General features: G+C 48.5%; 1 protein-coding gene across 1 annotated transcript; it reads left to right on the top strand.

Moving 5' to 3' along the window:
• Positions 1-43: 43 nt before the first annotated feature.
• Positions 44-12704, top strand: LOC101098592 (zinc finger protein 773). The gene is made up of 4 exons (XM_006940784.5): positions 44-307; positions 4351-4477; positions 4982-5080; positions 10604-12704. Exons 1-4 carry the CDS (start codon positions 275-277, stop codon positions 11698-11700), a joined length of 1356 nt encoding a protein of 451 aa, XP_006940846.3. The 5' UTR covers positions 44-274; the 3' UTR covers positions 11701-12704.
• The last annotated feature ends 7158 nt before the right edge of the window (positions 12705-19862 follow it).

Here is a 19862-nt window from a genome sequence, read left to right as displayed (position 1 = left end):
AACTGGCGTTTCCCCGCGTGGGGCACGCGCTGGGCGGGACTTGTGGCGCGACCGCAGGGGCGGGCGTTTCGGGGTGTCTAGGGCCGCTCGGTCTGATCTGAGGCTCCCGGAGGCTGCCCTGGGGCTGGGGCAACGGGAGCGGGAAGCCGCGAGAGGAGGCCGGTCCGAGGCTCGCCAGCTGCGTCCGGGGGTGACCCCGATTCTGGATCGGGGTCGGGGGTGCGCGGGGCCCGTGCTGGTCCTCCTCTCCGGACGCCGTTCCGCCCAGAGTCCGATGGCGGCGGCCGCGCGGAGGGGCCCGGCTCCGGTAAGCGCTGGTCCCCGGGTCCTCCCCGAACATGCCGAAGTCCGAAGGGGCGGCCCACGCTCACGACCCTGGGTCGGGTCCCCATTTCTGTCAGCCAGTGTGATGCGGTGTGGGAGGGTCACAGGCAGAGGAGGGTCACAGGCAGAGGGACAGGGCCTGGGGTTTGTCCCCAGGGAACAGCTCGAGGGGGGACGGGTCACGAGTGGAAAGGCAGCGGCTGAACCTTCGCTCTGAGCCGTTGGTGGCCACGGAACACTGTGCACATAGGAGGGACCCCATCTGTTGCTCAGAGTTTTCAAAGGCGTCTTAGTGAGGAGGGCGGAGCAAGTCCGTTCAGTGGACAGCTAGAGGGTTCTGGCCGGGGCTGGGCCGATGGCAGGGGAGGGGATGCACCGATAGGTCTCAGATGGAGTTTTAAAACTGGACAGAATTTCCTGCTGCATCAGAAGTGGCTGTGAGAGAAAGAAGGGAATGAAGGACCATCAGTGTTTTTGTTTGCTTTTTTCTTTTTTTCCCCCAAATGTTTCCTGAAAATCTCGGTAAGGATGGAGATGGGGAAGTTCGTGCAGGAGCACGCTTCAGGGAGAAGAGTAGGAGTTGGATTTGGGACAGGGTAATCCAAGATTACCGAGGTTACCGTGTGGCGTTCAGGTGTCACGTGGGTAGCTTGCTCACTCCCGTCTCAAGTTCTGGGGAGAGGTCTGTGTGAAGCCGAGGGCTGGTAGGCATTGTCCTGAATCAGGGCAAGGCCTGGGACTCCTATTTAGGAAGAAGAATTGACAAGTTCATATTTCAGATGGGCCTGGAGGCGGGGCTGCTTCCAAAGTGGTGGATCCCGTGGTCCCACGTGGTTCTGGTGGGTGTGTGAGTCAGTGGAGGGTTATAGGGTGTAAGGACCCAGGACTGGAAGGGAGACCGAGATGGTTGCCATTCCAGCCTCAGCAGGACCCCCGTGTCCGCTCCTTGTGGAGGAAAGGAAAGGCCAGTCCGGTGCGTGGAGCAGCCCCTCTTGGTGCTTAAGTTTCCGCAGCCTTCAGGGCTGGAGGGCTGAGTCTCTGGAAAGGCCGCATCAGGACTGCCCTTAGGGGAGAGCACAGCAAACAGCCAGGGGCCACCAGGGCTAGTATCTACTCCATTCCTCTGCCTGAGCTCCCAGTTTATTAACTTGTGACTTTATGTGAGTAAGTGCTTATTTAAACATTAATTGATAAAAATACATACATATGTGTATATATGCATGTGCATACACGTGTACACATACACACATGTGTGTATACGCATACATACATTGGCAATTACAATAAAAATTTAATGAGCTAAGTTGATGTAAGCCCTTAATAACTGAGGGTTTGTTTTTTTTTAATTTTTAAATATGTTTATTTTTGAGAGTGAGCTAGAGTGCAAGTGGAGGAGGGGCAGAGAGAGAGGGAGACACAGAACCCGAAGCAGGCTCCGGGCTCCGAGCTGTCAGCACAGAGCCAGACGTGGGGCTGGAACCCACGAACTGTGAGATTGTGACCTGAGCTGAAGTCAGACATTTAACTGGCTGAGCCACCCAGGCACCCCAATAATTGAGATTTTAATGTACTGCTAAGCATCTGATTGAAATCAAATGTCTCGAATATCACATTCTATTAGTTAAAAGGCATGTACAAAATACACTTTCAATATTGTCAGTGCATTTTCACTGAAAATGTTGACAAAAGGGGGTTCCTGGGTGGCTCAGTTGGTCAAGCGTCCGACTCTTGGTTTCAGCTCAGATCATGATTTCATGGTTCATGAGTTCAAGCCGCAAATCGGGCTCCACACTGACAGCGCGGAGCCTGCTTAGGATTCCCTTTCTCTCTCTCTCTGTCTCTCTGTCTCTCTGTCTCTGTCTCTCTCTCTCTCCCTCTCCCTCTCTCCCTCCCTTCCTCTCTCTCTGCTCCTCCCCTGTCTGTGTGCTCTCTCTCTCTCAAAATAAATAAACCTAAAAAATGTTGATAAAAGTGTTAATTATGAGGAGAGTAAGAGTCACTACTCAGTACTTGACACATAGGGATGAGTTTGATATAAACGGTTGCCCCACTGGATGGACACCACTGTTATTCCCATTTCACAGATGCCAACGCTGAGGCACAGGGTGGTTGAGTATTTGTCCAAAGTCACGCAGCGGGTAAGACGCATCCCTGAGGACCGAGGCCCGGGTGGTGTGAGGCCCTTGAGCGGCCTTTGTGGCCCAACACTGTTGCCTGCCTCTCCCAGCCTTGCTTTTCTGTAGGTTCTTGTTGGCTGCAGATTTGCTTCCAGACCGTGCAGAGGGTCGTGAGGGGTGTCTCTGCTCAGTTCCCATCTACGTGGGCTCCAGGATTCTGTGACTCTTTCCCCACTACTCTCCCCACCCCTCCATCCTAAATCCCTGGAGAGTGATCACCTAAGGTCGGGGGCCTGAGTCCAGACCGGGAATTTAACGGATTGGTTCCCATTCCTGGCAACCAGTGGCATTAGGTTTATAAGGCATCACATTCACAGTGAGAAACATTGGAAAATGCTAGAGGTGAGGCTGGGCCATGAATGCTCACGCAACTTTAGGTCTCTGTTGTGTGTGGTGGAAACAGCAGGAAATAGAAATTGGAGCTGGAGTAGTGGCCAGGAGCAGACGTGGGGAGGTGGCAGCCACAATAGTCAGGTGAGTGTTGGTGGCGGCTGCAGAGGCGGGAGATATATTGGAATCTGTGTCTGCTTATCAGTAGGTCTGAGCAGACTTTGTGACGTGGAGGGTGGGAGAAAGAAGTACAAGAGTCCGCGGTGGCTCCAAGATGTTTGGTCTTAGCAGCTAGAAGCGGGCACGTAGCACCAGGGCCGACTCGGTGGTAAGAGTCATTTTCGGCGGGAATACCAGGAGTCGGGTTTGGGCTGTGTCAAATGAGATGCTTCAGGGACCCTCAAGTGGATGTGTCGAGGGGGCGCCCAGACACACAAGTCTGGAGCTGAGGTGAAGCGCTCAGATTGGAGACGCCCATGGTACGGACGGTGCGTGGATCAGAATGGAGCCGTGGATCAGATTTGGCAGGAGCATCTTCAGGCCCTGGTGGCGATGCCGTATGGTAACAAGGGAAGGGGGCTGTGGAGCCAAGGACCAAGCCTTGCTGGACACCTGGGTAGGGGTGGTAGGCTTCACAAAGACTCCTGAGGGAGAACAGTGTCCATGGGGACCGGGTGTAGGAGTGTGGAGGGTCTGGCTGATGGCCTGTGGCCATGAGATGGATGTGGGGACGGGGCAGTGAGGTGACAGTGAAGATGGCACCTCTGCTTATTCATCCAGCTCCGGGCTCCCCAGGCTCCTGTTCTGACCTTTGCTGGGACCAGGAGATTAGCTCAAGATCACACGGGGTCTTCGGGGAGAATTGGCCAGCCTCATGTGAGAGACGGGTGGGCTTCGGCTCACAGAAGTGTCAGAGGAAACTGAGATGGGTGAGGGGACACCTTTGCAACACGGCAGTGGAGGAGAGCCAAGGGCGTCTGACATGTGTGTGTGGTTCCTGGTGGCTGAGGACGAAGCGAGGACAAGGGCCAGGCAGGAAGGCCTTGAAAACAGGCCTGGGGGTTGCCTTGGGAAGTCCGGGATAGGATGGGGTTCTGATTACATGTGCCAAGGCATACAGTGGCATTTGGTGAGGCCAGGGGGATGCATGGCGTTGGGGGGGGGGAGCGGAGATACAAAGGGAGGTGTGGCACAGTGACGTGCGTGTTGGGATGGCTCCAGGCCCTTGTACAGGGGCTGAAGGGAGCACAGTGGCCCCAAGTTAGTTGTGTTTGGGAAGCACAGTCTGGGGGACTCCAAGTGAATTGTCTGGCAGAAGGGTGACGCTCTGCATGCCAGGCCCAGAACTCAGGTGGCATTTTCCTGCCCACCTGTTGTTGCTGAGGACTGAACAGTGCTTATCGGGACAGTGAGGAGCAAGCAGGCATCAATGGCTCCTCTGAGGTGAGAACGTTTGTGGGGATGGCCGGAGTCCTGGGAAAGGAGGGTACACATAAACTCAGCTGCCCCATCTTGACAGGGCTGTGTGACCTTTGAGGACGTGGCTGTCCGCTTCTCCTGGGAAGAGTGGGGTCTCCTTGATGAAGCCCAGAGACTCCTGTACCGTGATGTGATGCTGGAGAACTTTGCACTGATGGCCTCTCTGGGTAAGGTCCTCACAACCCAGTGCCGTGTCCTGGGCTGGGCTCTGCTCTTCCCCTTTCCCTCACGGGCTGGTTTGGCCTTTCCAAAGCCAGACCGTGGGCACTTCTTCCCTGTGTTCTTGAGTAGATGCTCTGACGGCCTGGGCTCTGTGCACTACCCCTACTGTTCTTGAGCTGCCTGAATGCTCGCTGCTCCAAAGCCATGCAGGAAAGTTTGGGGATCAGGAGTCTTGCAGTCAGCCTAATGGGTCACACCCTGTCGCCCCTCCCTGGCCCAGGGATGCTGTGAAGGTCCATGGCCGCTCTGTGCCCCAGGCTCTGCCCTGTTCTCTGGCTGACGTGTGGGATGTGCCTATAACAGCAATTGAGGCACCGACAGAGCCACTGCTTGACTGGGCTGTTCCTGCAGGAGTGTCTTCTAAGATTCTTCTGTAATATTTAGTTTTCTTTCCTGTGATCTGTCATGAGGTGGGTCACTTTGATCTACCTGTCTTATCTCTCCCTTAGGACTCGCGTCTTCCAGGAGTCATGAAATTACCCAGTTGGAGTGGTGGAGACAGCCCTCCTTGCCTCCCCGTGGAGTCATGACTGCAGCCATGCCAAGAGGTACTTGGAGGGAGGGGCTGGGCAGACGTGAACTCAGGGACGGGCTCAGGTCATACCAGGAGTCCTTGTACGGGACCCTGGTGGTTGGGTGCCGAGGCCCAGGCCACAGCTGAGTTCCAGCTTTTCTTTCTCAGTTGTGCTTTTACCACGTCTACTCTGATCTCTGACTGAGGACCATCCCCTTCCCTCTGCCCGTCCTCCGGATCTCACCTGATCTTCCCCACTGCTCCCTCTGCAGTGTTCCCCAACAGTGGCCTTGTTTTGTGTTTTATGAGATGGTCTGTTGGGCAGGGCCACAAGAGGAGAGTCAAGAGCAGCTCAGGAAAAAGCAAAGTTTATTATGTGCAGCAGGTCCAGAGAGACAGTCACGACACGCTGGGGGTGTGTGGGTGTGTAGGGGGGTCACAAGCAGGTCCAGAGACCGTCACGACACGCTCGGGGTATGTGTGGGGGGTGTCATAAGCAGGTCCAGAGATAGTCACGACACACTGGGGGTGTGTGGGGAGGGGTTCGCGTGGGAGGGAGCACTCGGGGAGTGGGCTCAGCCAAGCAGGGGGAAGCAGAGAGTGAGTGAGGACCGGTGGGTCAGGGGGCGGACGCAAGAACAGCTGTGAGCACATGTCATTTGGAACATTCGAATGTCACTAGGTCACAGGAGAGGTCAAGAAAGGGGACTTGTGACAGGACATCACTTGGGTAGGCTGGTCACCTGGGTGGAGTGCTCACAGCCTGTTTGTGGGGATGTTGAGGCAGCAGGAAAATACAGAAGTTTAAAAGGTTACAGTACAATTTAGCCTGTGGTGGCTCAACCCCATGGGCAGGACGAGGTGGGACAGCTCACACTTGCCTCCTGGGGGTGGGGATGTTAGAGGTGCCTGGCGTAGCTTGGTCTAGCCACCCAAGGCAAGGTCTGATGTAGACCGCGGGGAGGGGTCCTAGGCACAGGGTGAGGGCTTGAAACCCAGGCCTCAGCCAGACACTGCACTTAGTGGGCGAAAGCCAGGAGAACAGGTCAGGTACCTCTTGGTTTAAGGGAAGCTGTTGGAAGGTTTTGGTTACATTATGAAAGATTTTTTTTTTTTTTAATGCTTATCATTTATTTTGAGAGAGCGAGCGCGCATAAGTGGAGAGAGGGGCAGAGAGAGAGAGGAGAGAGAGAATCCCAGGCAGGCTCCCTGCTGTCAGCAAGGCTCGAGCACACAAACCGTGAGATCAGGACCTGAGCCCAGATCAAGAGTCCGACGCTTAACCAGCTAAGGCGCCCCTGAAAGATTTTTATCTCTTGGCCTAATCTTCAAAGCTCGGCTTATAGCTGTCTAGAATTAGTGATTTACATTCAGCAGGAAGTACCCTGAGGAACACGAACACCTCCTCCCTGGCTGGTAAACAGTTGTAAGCCAGTCTGTTATCCGTGGCCACGTGGGCTTAGAGACTCGTGGGCTTGTTGCACACGGAACAGTGTTTAGTACAGCCTTTGTCTGTGACCTTGAGAGGCCGCCAGGTGCTGGTGGGCAGTCATGCCGTAATCCCACTTGACAAAGGCTGCTGAACTGGGGCCAGCTCTGGTGTCTCCCGTGGTATGGCCAGGCCTACTCAGATGGGAATAAATGTTGCCTGTTTTGCCTGGGGTCGATAGCAAAGGGGGTGGGTACCCGGTGGATGAAGAGCTGTGGGGATCCCCAGTGTGAGCACTGCACACTGGCGTACAGACTCCTGGGGTCAGCAGCGGAAAGTACAAAAAGTGGTGTACCCATGAGTTTGGGTTGTAGTGGAATCCAGAGGCGCTGTTACTTGAAGGCTAATGTGCCCGTGAGGAGGCAAGAGCCCTAACGGGGGCATTGGTCAAGTGTGGCTGGTTCCTGGGCACAAGTGGAAGGCCTGTGAGAGTGACGTCATTGTAATGTGCAGCCACTCCCGGGGAGTATAGTTGGGGACAAAGGCAGGTGGTGTAAGCAGACAAGGTGCTTTGGGGGGACCCTTTCTGGGTCCTGAGAGATGGTGGACGGTGGCCGGGCTAAGTCACTGGTGGACAACTCAGTAAATGTGTGTTGGGTTCCTTGAAAGGCAAAGGCACACGGGCTATGACTGGTAGTAGTTACAGAATAAAATACACTGCCCAGATCTACCACAGCAAAATAGTCCCTGAGCACCCTTTAGTTCAGTTGTGTTAGGTATTAGACCCTCGATGGGGGGAACTTAAGCGATAGTTAAGTGGCACTGTTGGTAGAAGCCTTGATGACGAGCCAAACAGGGTTACTGAAAGAGGAAATTAGAAGAATGGCCCCTTCCTTTAGTAGATCTCAAACAGCCCTCTGAAGGCCCCCTTGTTTCAGGTGATACTGTGGTGTATTTACTGCCTTCACCAGCAGGGGCGCCCCCGGCTCTCACTTGGTGATTCTTACTGGCAGGGCCAGGGACTATTGCTTGTCCAGCTTTGTACACGGCCTGCAGTGGTATCTCTGTCTACAGCAGGAAGACTCAAAGCATTAGGGGCCACTGTGACAGGCAGCCATTTAATGAGGATTGTTGCAGTATTGACAGCAAGTGCACTTTTGTTGCCATGAATTGTTTTACTGGCATTACCCTGTAGTTTAAAAGGGGCACCTCCCTTAAATCTGAGTTGGGTTGCTTGGAATGATGGTAGCTTGGGCTCCTGTAGTCTGTAAAGTTAGGAAATGTTTATTTTTAGAGTTTCAGTGAACTACCAGAGTTATATATGGGTGATTGCCCTTGGGGAGTGTGACCGGGCCTGAGGCCCCGCTGAATCCTCACTGGAGAGGCCTTGGCGGCTGCCATTTTCGGAGCTGGAAGCATCGTTGGGTGGTTCCAGAGGAGTGGTTCCCTAAGCCTACAGACCTCTGGGTAATAATGGGTGAGGCTCTTTTAATCTCCTTTAGTTGTTATAATTTGGGGATAGCTTGACTAGAAGTTCATAGGGTGTCTCAGCTGTCAGTAAATGAGGCAAAGCCACATCGCCCAGAAGCAGCATCAGCAAATTGGGAAGGACAGAGCAGGCTGAATAGTGGAGGTGGGGGGGGGGGGGGTGTCTGCATCCTAGGAGGCGGAGTGTGAAAAGTGAGACTTTGTGAGGTGAGTCATGGCAGGTGGAGCCCTTATGGCCTGTCGGGAAATCCATTCCATCCTGCTTGGCGTGGACATGCCGGTAAAATTAAGCAGCTCTGCTGTGAATTGGGAAGGGTGCCTTCAAGAACAACTCCTAGACTCCGTGACGAAGAGGCTCCTCTGGATTGTTCTTGTCTGAATGTTCAAAGCACTGATAGGTCCACTGAACCTTTCTAATTTTTGCGGAGGAGCATGAGGGCATCCCTGGTAGTGGGATGGTTTTCTGTCAGCCATCTCCAGGCCATGGAAACCCAAGTCCACGGAGGCAGGGCTTCTGAATCCTGAGGGGTGGGAGAGGGTTCAGATTCCTCACCTGAGGCTTTGATATAACCTCAAAAAGTTCTAGCCTCTGTCACCCCTGCGCTGACATTGGGGATACCCTATGTCCTCCTTGGGTGCCTTCAGCCCCAAATACCATGTGAGATTGGCCTTGGTGAGCCAGAGGATCCTGAAGTAGATGATGCATCTTCAGCTCTTTGAAGTGATGCCAGCAGCTGCCTCATCTCTGGGGCTCTGTGAACAAGAGCTGCGCGCCCGTAGTAAATACTCTCGGTAACCACTGAGCTCCTTCCCCGCTCCATCTCTTTGCACAGAATCTTTAATAGTTTGGATTTCCAATCTTGTGAAGTTATGAATTTTAGCTTCTAGTTCCCTGTGATCTCCTGTGTTCTTGACCTGCTGGGTCTGAAAGACCTTGGATGCTTCCTTCCTGTGGCCCCATCTCTGTGGGTGACCTCAGCTGGGTTGGAATCCATTGAGGGCTGTGGTGGCCAGCTGACCTTTGGGGGGTTGGTCCTATCCCTTGGGAGCAGAGATCGCAGTTGGCAGGCAGCAGCACTAATCAGAACCCAGAACTGTTTCAAAGTTGTTTTACCTTTCTTGAATCATTGGTTCACCTCCTCTGATTATTGGGAGGTGCTAGAATTGAATGTTCCTGCCGAGATCCTGGGCCTAATATTTTGAGCTACTTACCTCCAGGGACGGGACCCATTGATACCCCTGGGTTTGGGAGACAAATAGCAACAGCAGCAACACAACACGGTGGAGAAGGGGGTGCCCGTAGTACTGACCCTCATGGGGGGCCACGGTAGACTCCCATTGAAGGGGTGCAGATCGGTGGTTGGGTCTGAGGAGGAACACGGACTTGAGTGGGAACGTGAGGAACCTCCCCGTGCTGGTGCCGCAAGCACACGGGAGGCATCTCCCGAAGATCACCCAGCCCTCCTCTGTTGACAAGCAGCTAATGGCCCACGCCTGACATTCAGTGTCTTTGCTGGCTGCGGGGAGCCTGCCCTTCCACCCTCACCCTCAATCCCCGTGGAGACTTCATAGATGTTTAGCCAACTATACCAGTCTGCCCCTTAATCAGGGAGCCCTGGACACTCGCCCAGTCCCCATCCCCACCACCCTGTTGAGTCAGGCCTGGCAAGAAGTGAAGTCTCGGGGTATTTTAGGAGAATGAACTCCACAATTTAGTGTGGAAAGCCTTGGCAGTGCCTGAGAGGCGACACAACAGCTCAAACCAGCACATAGGAGCACTGCACTGCCTCCCCAGGTGGTGGAGCCCGTCTGGGACAGCGGGTTAATAAACCGAGCAGTTCCAGAAATTTCCTAAATCCTCGCACTGTGACCAGACCATCCTGTTTGTGACGCCAACCATTTTGTATTCGCTTGTGGGGCAGGCGCGGGAATAAACAAAATTTATACTCCGCTGGGAGGGAGAGCACAGGGAGGGAGCTCAGCCAGGCTGGGACGTAGAGGCGACCTGTGGGCAAGTGCTTGAACTGGGAGGCAGGGGGGGTGCACAAGAAAAGGAGTGAGGGAATTTCATTGGTGCGTTTGAATGGCACCAGGTCCCAGTCATGGGCGGGCAGGAAGGGGGACTTGTGGCAGGGCCCCACCTACTCACACTAGTGCACGTGGTCACATAGCTCACAGCCTGTTTGTGGGGATGTAGAGGCAGTGGGAGAATATGGAGTTTTCCAGGTTACAGTACAGGCGTTCACCGAGTGTGTCATGAGGCATGCACGTATCCTTAATGGTCCTTGAACACCAGCTGTTCAGTTGCATTTGATTTCTTCTGGGCCTGGACACACCCTTCCGCACGGTGTTCCTGTGCCCTCAGCGGCCTTGCTGAAGGCCATTTGCAGAGGAAGTGTTGGAGACCCAGCCTACACCCCGTCCTTGTGTCCTTGCTGCTCATGAGGCCCCTCGCCAGTGTGTGAGCCCACCAGGCCCGGCACTGCACAGCAGGCCCTCCCTGGCCCCGAACCCCAGGCCCGATTCTGCCGGCAATACTGTGGACTGATTCCTGGGTGGGTCGGACACATCTGTAAGCGTGCTCCCCCCTCCCCTGCACGGAAGTGCACAGACACTTCACCAGCATCTCTTTGCTTTCAGGTTTGCGGCGTAGAGCAGAGGTCGAGGAAGCGCCTTCTGGGCAGAGTGTTTATGTAGAAGGAGTGTTCAGAGCAAAACTTCAACAGCAGAAGCTGCACTGTGGAGAGAGATCTTTAAGGAGAGAAGAGGGCGGGAAGGGTGGGAAGGACTTCCCAGTTAGTGCTGGTTTTCTTAACCATCAGGTGACCCACAGTGGAGGGAAGCCACATAGGAGCACCGAAGGTGGGGAGGCCTTCCAGCCTGGAAAAAGGCATTACGAATGCAGTGAATGTGGGAAAGCCTTTGGTCAGAAATACTTACTTGTTCAGCATCAGAGACTACATACTGGAGAAAAGCCTTATGAGTGCAGTGAATGCGGGAAGTTATTTAGCCATAAATCAAACCTTTTTATACACCAAATAGTTCACACTGGAGAAAGGCCTTACGGGTGTAGGGAGTGTGGAAAATCCTTTAGCCGCAATGCCGACCTCATTCAACACCAGAGAGTCCACACTGGAGAAAAGCCTTTTACATGCAGTGAATGTGGAAAAGCTTTCAGGCATAATTCCACGCTGGTTCAGCATCACAGGATCCACACTGGAGTGAGGCCTTATGAGTGCAGCCAATGTGGGAAATTCTTTAGCTTTAACTCAAGCCTCATGAAACACCAGAGAGTTCACACTGGAGAAAGACCTTATAAGTGCAGTGAATGTGGGAAATTCTATAGCCACAAGTCAAGCCTTATTAATCACTGGAGGGTTCACACTGGAGAAAGGCCTTACGAGTGCAGCGAATGTGGGAAATTTTTTAGCCAAAGCTCTAGCCTCATGCAACATCGAAAAGTTCACACTGGAGAAAAGCCTTTTAAGTGCAACGAATGTGGGAGATTCTTCAGTGAGAATTCCAGCCTCGTTAAACACCAGAGGGTTCACACTGGAGTGAGACCTTATGAGTGCAGGGAATGTGGGAAGTTTTTTCGCCACAGCTCCAGCCTTGTTAAACACCGGAGGATTCACACTGGAGAAATGCCTTATGAGTGCAGTAATTGTGGGAAATCCTTTAGCCAGCGTTTCAACCTCATTCAACACCAGAAGGTTCACAGTGGAGAAAGGTCTTGAATGCAACTAATGTGGAAAAGCCTTTTACCAAAGGTCTGCTCTGATTCAGCAGTGGAAGCTTCAGTCCAGATAGGCTGATGAATACAGTCAATGTGAAGAGTCTTTTGGCTTCAGCCACAGACTTAACCTTGTTGGGCATCAGAATGTTCACACTGGAGAGAAGCTTTAGGAGTGCAGTGCACGTGTGGTCTCACGGGCATCCTAACTTCAGACAGAGGAGCTCTGCACGTAGCCTTCGTGAGGGAGCCGCAGTGGACCATCACTCATCCAGCTATGCTGACATACTGCCTCCTGAGAAGGTCGGCCTCTGCCTCGGAGCTCCAGGAAGAGGGAGTCCCGTGTTCCTGGATGTATCCATTTGGAGCAGAGTTTCTACCTCTGTCACTGGAATGGGGAGAGGTAATGGTCTTGGTTCAGATGTGACTGGCTCTTGCTGTTCTTACTGAATATTAGGTGTTCTTGAGGAAATGTTTCCTTGTTTGCAGTATACCCTGAGGACCATTTCCAGAGACTTTAAGTTGTGTTTTTATAATTTTCCCCAATTTTAATAAGCAGGCCCACAAAGTTCCTCACACTGTCATGCAGGAAGTTGATCTATTTAACTTTGTAAGAACTTGCCAAGTTGTGTCCTAGATAGCTGTGACATTTCATATTTCCTCCTAGAGTATATTCGATTTCCAGTTTCTTCACATTGCTGACCTTTGTATGTAAGACACAGGCCCTTTATTCATTTCAGCCACTCTAGTAAGTGTGTGGTTTTACCTTGCATCTCCATAGTGAGTCAGTGTTGAGCATTATTCTCTGTGTTTATCTGCCACCCATGTATCTTCCTTAGGGAATTGTCTGTGGTTTTTTGCTTACTTTTAGAAAAATTGGTTGGTTTTTTACTATTTTGTGATTTGATATATTCTACATAGATAGAAGTTCCTTATTTGGTGTATCTTTACCAGTGTTCTCTCACAGTCTGTGCCTTTGATTTTCATTTCTTTTTTTAATTTTTTTTTTCAACGTTTATTTATTTTTGGGACAGAGAGAGACAGAGCATGAACGGAGGAGGGGCAGAGATAGAGGGAGACACAGAATCGGAAGCAGGCTGCAGGCTCTGAGCCATCAGCCCAGAGCCTGACGCAGGGCTCGAACTCACAGACCGCGAGATTATGACCTGGCTGAAGTCGGACGCTTAACCGACTGCGCCACCCAGGCGCCCCCTGATTTTCATTTCTTAACAGTCTCTTCCCTAGGGCAGAATTTATTAATTTTCATGAAGTTCAATTTATTTGTTAGTGACTGCACGTTTGGTATTCTCTTCTTTTTCTTTTATGGTACTACATCTTGTCTGTAAATAAAAGTCTTTCTGAGTATATTGGAGTCTTATCAGTCTTTATCCAATCTTGTGAAATCTTTGTAGGTTTAAATGTAGATGAAGAATTCAATGTGTGTAGATGTACCTGTGTACATAACCCCTATCTCTTCTCAGCCTAGAAAGCAGTGGCACTGCAGTAGACATCAGCATATTTAGTGGCTTGTAAATGTAATTTTTCAATAAAAAGAACCCACACTTGGAAAAGAGGCTATGTTCAGGTTGGGGGCAGGAAAGGTACATGAGCCTAGGAAATATTCTTCAATTAGCTAAGAAATGCTCACAGAATGATGTTGATGTATTAGCTTTCCATTGCTGTCCTAACACATCACCACAGACCTATGGCTTAAACCACACAAATTTATTATAGCACTGTGGGTTGTAAGTCCTACCCAGGACCTACACAGGACAGGTCTCAATGGGCTAAAATCAAGGTGTTGGCAGGGGATGTGTTCTTTTCTGGAGGCTCTAAAACAGATTGTTTCCTACTCTTTTGAGTTGTTGGACAATTTAAGTTCCTTGTGGTTGTAGGACTCCTGTCCCTGTTTTCTATGTAGCTGTCAGCTTAGGGTCAGCCCTGGAACATTTTAGAACTTTTACAGCATATGTAAAGCTGAAACAATACCAATTGTGCACAAGTCTTCCAAAACAAGGTTCATACATTTCCCAACTAATTAAGTGAACCCAATAATAACATGATACTACATATGGAGAATGATATTAAGACATTACAGAGCAATACCCACATTAACATAGATACAGCAAAACCTTAACAAAAATATTTTGGGGGTTGGGGAGAGGATGATGTGGCAGAGTAGGAGGACTCTAGGCTTGCCTTGTCCCACGAATACAACTAAATATCAAATCATCCTAAATACTCCAGAAATCAACTTAAAGACTGGCAGGCAGAACAAACTCCACAACTGAAGGTAGAGAAGAGGCCACATCAAAGAAGGTCGGAAGTGTGGAGATGTGGTCTGGGAGAGAAATGGATCGTGGCTGACATTTGCGGGGAGAGAGCCATGGTCACAGAGAAGGGCAAGAGACAGACTAGCACATGGGAAAGCATGGGGAACATGAATCCCCATAGCAATTAGCTTGGAAAGCAAGAGGGGCCAAATTTCATGAGTACTTGCATCCAGTAGGGTTTAAAGCCTGGAGTTCTAAAAGTCAGCAGGATCACATAGAGACAGGAGGCCTTGGGACTGCTTTTGGAGAGAAGGCAGAGCAAACAGCCTGTGGACAGTGATCTGAAGAATGCCTGGGGCACGGAGTGGGGAGGTTATTTGCTCATCTTGTAGTGTGTCCCAAAGAGGCAGAATTCATGGAGAGATCCCTGCAGGAACAAAGGAACTGATAGATGCCATTTCCCTCCCCCACCCCTCGACATAAACACAGGGACACCTTCGGGAACCAGCATAGCACAGACACTTGCTCACTTGCTGCCTAACTTGTTTACACCAAGCTCAGCACCCTCCATGGTCTGGTAGAACTACCCTTCCTAGTCATGATTGCCTTAATCCTAGTGGAGTGGGCCCCCTCCCTCAGAAGACTGGCCCACATCCCTGCCAATACTGCATCTCCCAACCTGGGAATTTTGCAGGGCCTCCGTTCCAGTGACAGTGGCGACAGGTCTCATTTCACAGGCAGACGAGAGCACATCTAGTTAAAATGTGCTACATTCAGGCCAAGGATAAAACATTACCCACAACAGGCAAATAATCTGCAGACGACTAGCTGGAAGGATAAAGCATCCAAGAGAAAACAGCAGAACACATACAGCACACATGAGGAACACTCGGAAGTACCAGGCCCTGGGGGAAAAGGGGACACTATGCAGCAGGGCACTATAAGACCTCTTACTTATAAGGCCCTCAAGAGCAGGAGACCTAGTCGACTTTCCTAACAAACAGAAATAGGCACAGAGACCTAAAATGAGAAGAGGTACCAAATGGAACAGGATGAGGCCACAGACAGAGATCTAAATGAAACAGATATAAGTAACATGTCTGATGGAGTATTTAAAGCAATGATCATAAGGATACTCACTGGACTTGAGAAAAGAGTGGAAGACATCAGTGAAACCCTTAATACATAGATAAAAAAAATGATCAGAAATGAAGAGTGCAATAAATGAGATTAGAAACATGCTTAATGCAATGAACAGCAGGCTGGAAGAAGAAGAAGGAATTGACCACCTAGAAGAGTAATGGAAAGTAATCAAGATGGACAAAAGAGAAAAAAAAAAAGAAATATGCAAAATGAGAATAAACTTAGGGAACTCAGTGACTCCATCAAATGTATTAACATTTGCATGGGAGGAGGAGGAGAAAGGAGAAAAGAGGGCAGAAAAATTATTTGAAGAGAAGGCCATATATGACAAGCCCACTGTATCATACTTAACAGTGAAAGCTGAAAGCTTTTCCTTTAATGTCAGGAAAAAGAACACCTACTCTCACCACTTTTATTCAACATGGCATTGTAAATCCCAGCCAGAGCAATCAGACAGGAAAAAGAAGTAAAAAGCATCTAACCTACAAAGGAAGAAATAAAACTGTCACTATTTGCTGACAACATGATTTTATATATAAAAAAATCCCTGAGGGGTACCTGAGTGGCTCAGTTGGTTAAGTGTCTGACTTTGGCTTGGGTCATGAGCTCACGGTTCATTAATTTGGGCCCTGCAGTGGGCTTTCTGCTATTAGCACAGAACCTCCTTCAGATCCTCTGTCCCCCCTCCCTTTCTGCCCCTCCCCTGCTCACATGTGGGGTCTCTCTCTCTCTCTCTCAAAAATAAACATTTTAAATCCTGAAAACTCCATCAAAAAAAAAAAAACCTGTTAGAATAAACAAATTCAAATTTGTTAAAGTTCAGCAAAGTACAAAATCAATATACAAAAAAGTCGTGTTTTTACACTAATAACAAAATAGAAGGAAATTTAAAAAGCAATCCCATTTATAATTGCATCAAAAATAATAAAATACCTAGGAATAAACTTAACCAAGGCAGTAAAAGACCTATATACACTGATTACTATATAGGACTTTGATGAAAGATGAAAGAAGACATAAATAAATGGAAAGATATTCTGTGCTCATGGATTGGAAGAAATAATGCTGTTAAACTGTCCATATTACCCAAAGCAATCTACAGATTCAATGCAATCCCTATCAACATTTCAATGGCATTTTCCACAGAATTAGAACAATCCTAAAATGTGTACGGAGACACAAAACATCCCAAATAGCCAAAGCAATCTTGAGAAAGAAGAACAAAGCTGGAGGCATCATGCTCCCTGATACCAAACTATTACAAAGCTATAAGTAATCAAAACAGTATCAGGGGGCATAAAAACAGACACATAGATCAATGGAAGAGAACAGAGGCCAGAAATAAACCCACATACATATGGTCAATTAATTCACAACAAAAGAGCCAAAGAGATTGAAAAAAATATCTTCAATAGTGTTGGGAAAACTGAACAGCGACATGCAAAAGAGTAAAACTGGATCACTACCTTACATGATACATAAAAAATAACTCAAAATGGATTAAAGACTTGGCTGTAATACCTGAAACCATAAATCTAGAAGAAAACCTAGGTGGCAAGCTCCTTGACATCAGTCTTGATGATTATTTGGACCAGACTCCAAAAGCAAGAGAACAAAGGCAAAAATAAACAGGTGCAACTGCATAAAACAAAAACACTTCTGCACAGCAAAGGAAAGCATCAACTCAAGTGAAAAGGCAATCTACTAAATGGGAGAAGATATTTGCAAATCATATTTTTTACTATGGAAAATACAATAAAGGACCCCTACGAGTCAACAATGAAAAAGAAACCAAACAATCCAGTTAAAAAAAAGGGCAGATGTGAATAGACATTTTCCCAAAGAAGACATACAGGCTGAACATCACTCATCATCAGGGGCAAGGAAATGCAAATCAAAACCACAATGAGCTATTCCTTCTCACCTGACAGAATGGCTGTTATAAAAAAGACAAGACATAACAAGTGTTGGTGAGAATATGGAGAAAAGGAAATCCTTATGCGCTGCTGGTAGGAATATAAATTGGTACAACCACTATGGAAAACAGTATAGAAGTTCCTCAAAAATTAAAAATGGATTCACCATATAATCCAGCAATTCCACTTCTATTTATCTGAAGAAAATGAAAACACCGATTTGAAAAGATACATGCAACCCTATGTTCATGGAAGCATTTACAATAATGAAGATGTGGAAACAAACTGTGTCCATTGATGGATGAACAGATAAAGATGTGGTGTATATACACAATGGAATACTATTCAGCTATAAAAAAGAAGGAAAGCTTGCTATTTGCAACAACATGGATAGACCCTGAGTGTATAATGCTAAGTGAAATAAATCATAAGGAGAAATCTGTATGTATGATCTCACTTATATGTGGAATTTAAAAAAATGAACTCATAAATACATAAATTGGTGCTTGCTAGAGGTGGGGGTTGGGAGGGTAGGCAAATGGATAAAGAGAGTCAAAAGGTACAATCTTCCAATTATAAAATAAATCATGAGGATGTAAGGTACCGCATGGTGACCACAGTTAACACTGTATTACATATTTGAAAGGTGCTAAGAGTATATCTTAAAAGTTTTCATCACAAGAAAAAAATGTTTTGTAACTGAATGGTGAAGGGTGTTTATTAGACTTCCTGTGTTGAACATTTTTCAGTATATACAAATATAAAATCATTATGTTGCACACCTGAAATTAACTTGTGTCAATTATATCCCAATAAAGAATAAGGTTGTAATTACTCATTGGTAATGACTGTCTACTCTGAAAAAGAAAAAATAAAAGCAATTATAGTTAAGCAAAATCAGCAAGCTTACTTATACATATATAATGTTAACTCATTTCAATACAGAAAATTCTGTATAACAGAAACAAAAACTTTAAAAATGTATTTAAAATAAAATATGCCATTTAAAATAGCAAAATATGAAGAATTAGGAGTAATCAGACAAAAACATGACTATGACCTTCAAATATTCTTATTAAGTCATAGTGTACTTGCTTAAGGTTTATAATACATGATTCGTATCTGTGCAATTATCTAATTGTTTGCTTTGCTTAAGGTTGGCTGTCACCCAAATAAAACTTTCTCCACATCAGGAACTGTGCTTTCCATGTGTCACACTATCCTATTCACTAGTGTGCAATACTAAGATATTTAAAAAATGAAGTGATGTTGAGAAGGTACCAAAAAAAAAAAAAAAAAAAAAAAAAGCCAACACACCACTTACATCAAAACTTCATGAGGACAAGAAACAAAACAATTACAGAAGTAGAGACCTAATTAACACAGATGAATGAAATCAGTAATAAAATATATAGCAAATCCCATCCAGGAAAAAGTAAGATGAAAAAAGGTATATATGAGTCACTGGGTTTTGTCAGAAGAAAACTAGGCTGGATTAACATTAGGGAAACAACCCGCACCCGCACAGTTGCTTTTCCTGTGTGCAGACGTGAGGAGCCTGTAAAGACTTGAGTCAGAGGACCTCCTTCCATGGCTCCCATCACCCTCAGAATAGAGATCCAGCTCCTCACGGGCCATTCCACTGCTGATTCCTGTCTGTCTGCTCTCCTGTTGCTGCAGGCACAGCATGGATCGGATGTCGCGAAACATTCCTAGTTTAGTACCACATCCAAACCTCTGTTCTTGCCAGTTCTTGTTCCCGGAAACCGTACTTCATCTTATTGGGTCCCGGAAATGGGAGGACACACAAGGCCCAGGGTGTCGCCTCCAGGCACCTGGAGGAAGGAGGACCGGTGCAGGTCCAGGAGAGGCGCGGCCACGTGAGGGTCACGGCTCACCCAAAGACACAGAGATGGGTCCCATTCTCCTCCCCTTCCTTCCTCCCTCCGCCAGCCTTCGTGGAAAGACCGGCCACAGCCTCTACGACATCATCAGGAGTGTCACCCCCACTTCCGCAGGAAATGCCATTCTCCTGTGTTCTTATTGGAGGGGTCCTTACTGCCCACACACAAGGCACAGCCTTCTGGATAATAATTTCCGTCCTGCACATCGCCAGCTTAGGATGGGCGGTTCCCATTCTCCACGAAGTTGGCAAACAGCCCCACAAGGGATGCTGGGAAATAATGCTCTATGGCTCCAAATACAGGGACCAGGCCGACTTCTGTGGCCACCTTGGGCGAAGCCCCATCCTGGGATAGCTGTGACAAGAGACTTCTACTTATGTGGCCTTAGGCAAGCCTCCTCAGCCGCCTTCCAGGAAAAAAATATAATTAAAAAACCATATAATAAAATAAGTCCTGGGGATGAAATATGCAGCATGGTGACTATGGTTAACAATACTATATAAAATAAATGAACAAGTTTTAAATTAGGTGATAAGGGGCACCTGGGTGGCGCAGTCGGTTAGGCGTCCGACTTCAGCCAGGTCACGATCTCGCGGTCCGGGAGTTCGAGCCCCGCGTCAGGCTCTGGGCTGATGGCTCGGAGCCTGGAGCCTGTTTCCGATTCTGTGTCTCCCTCTCTCTCTGCCCCTCCCCTGTTCATGCTCTGTCTCTCTCTGTCCCAAAAATAAATAAACGTTGAAAAAAAAATTTTTTTTTAAATAAATTAGGTGATAAAAAGATAACTTGCTTGCAGCATCATTGTGTACTAACATTAAGTGGTGCTCTAATCCAGTGGCTCCCAAACCAGCAGCATTAGTATCACACGGGCCTATATTAAAAATGCACCTACCAGGGCCCCAATGCACCCTCAGTCCATGCCTGAACCTCAGC

Source organism: Felis catus, chromosome E2 (assembly GCF_018350175.1).
Source record: "Felis catus isolate Fca126 chromosome E2, F.catus_Fca126_mat1.0, whole genome shotgun sequence".
Taxonomy (NCBI): domain Eukaryota; kingdom Metazoa; phylum Chordata; class Mammalia; order Carnivora; family Felidae; genus Felis; species Felis catus.
Note: the sequence above shows the minus strand (reverse complement) of the source record. Positions and strands in the feature narration are given on the sequence as shown.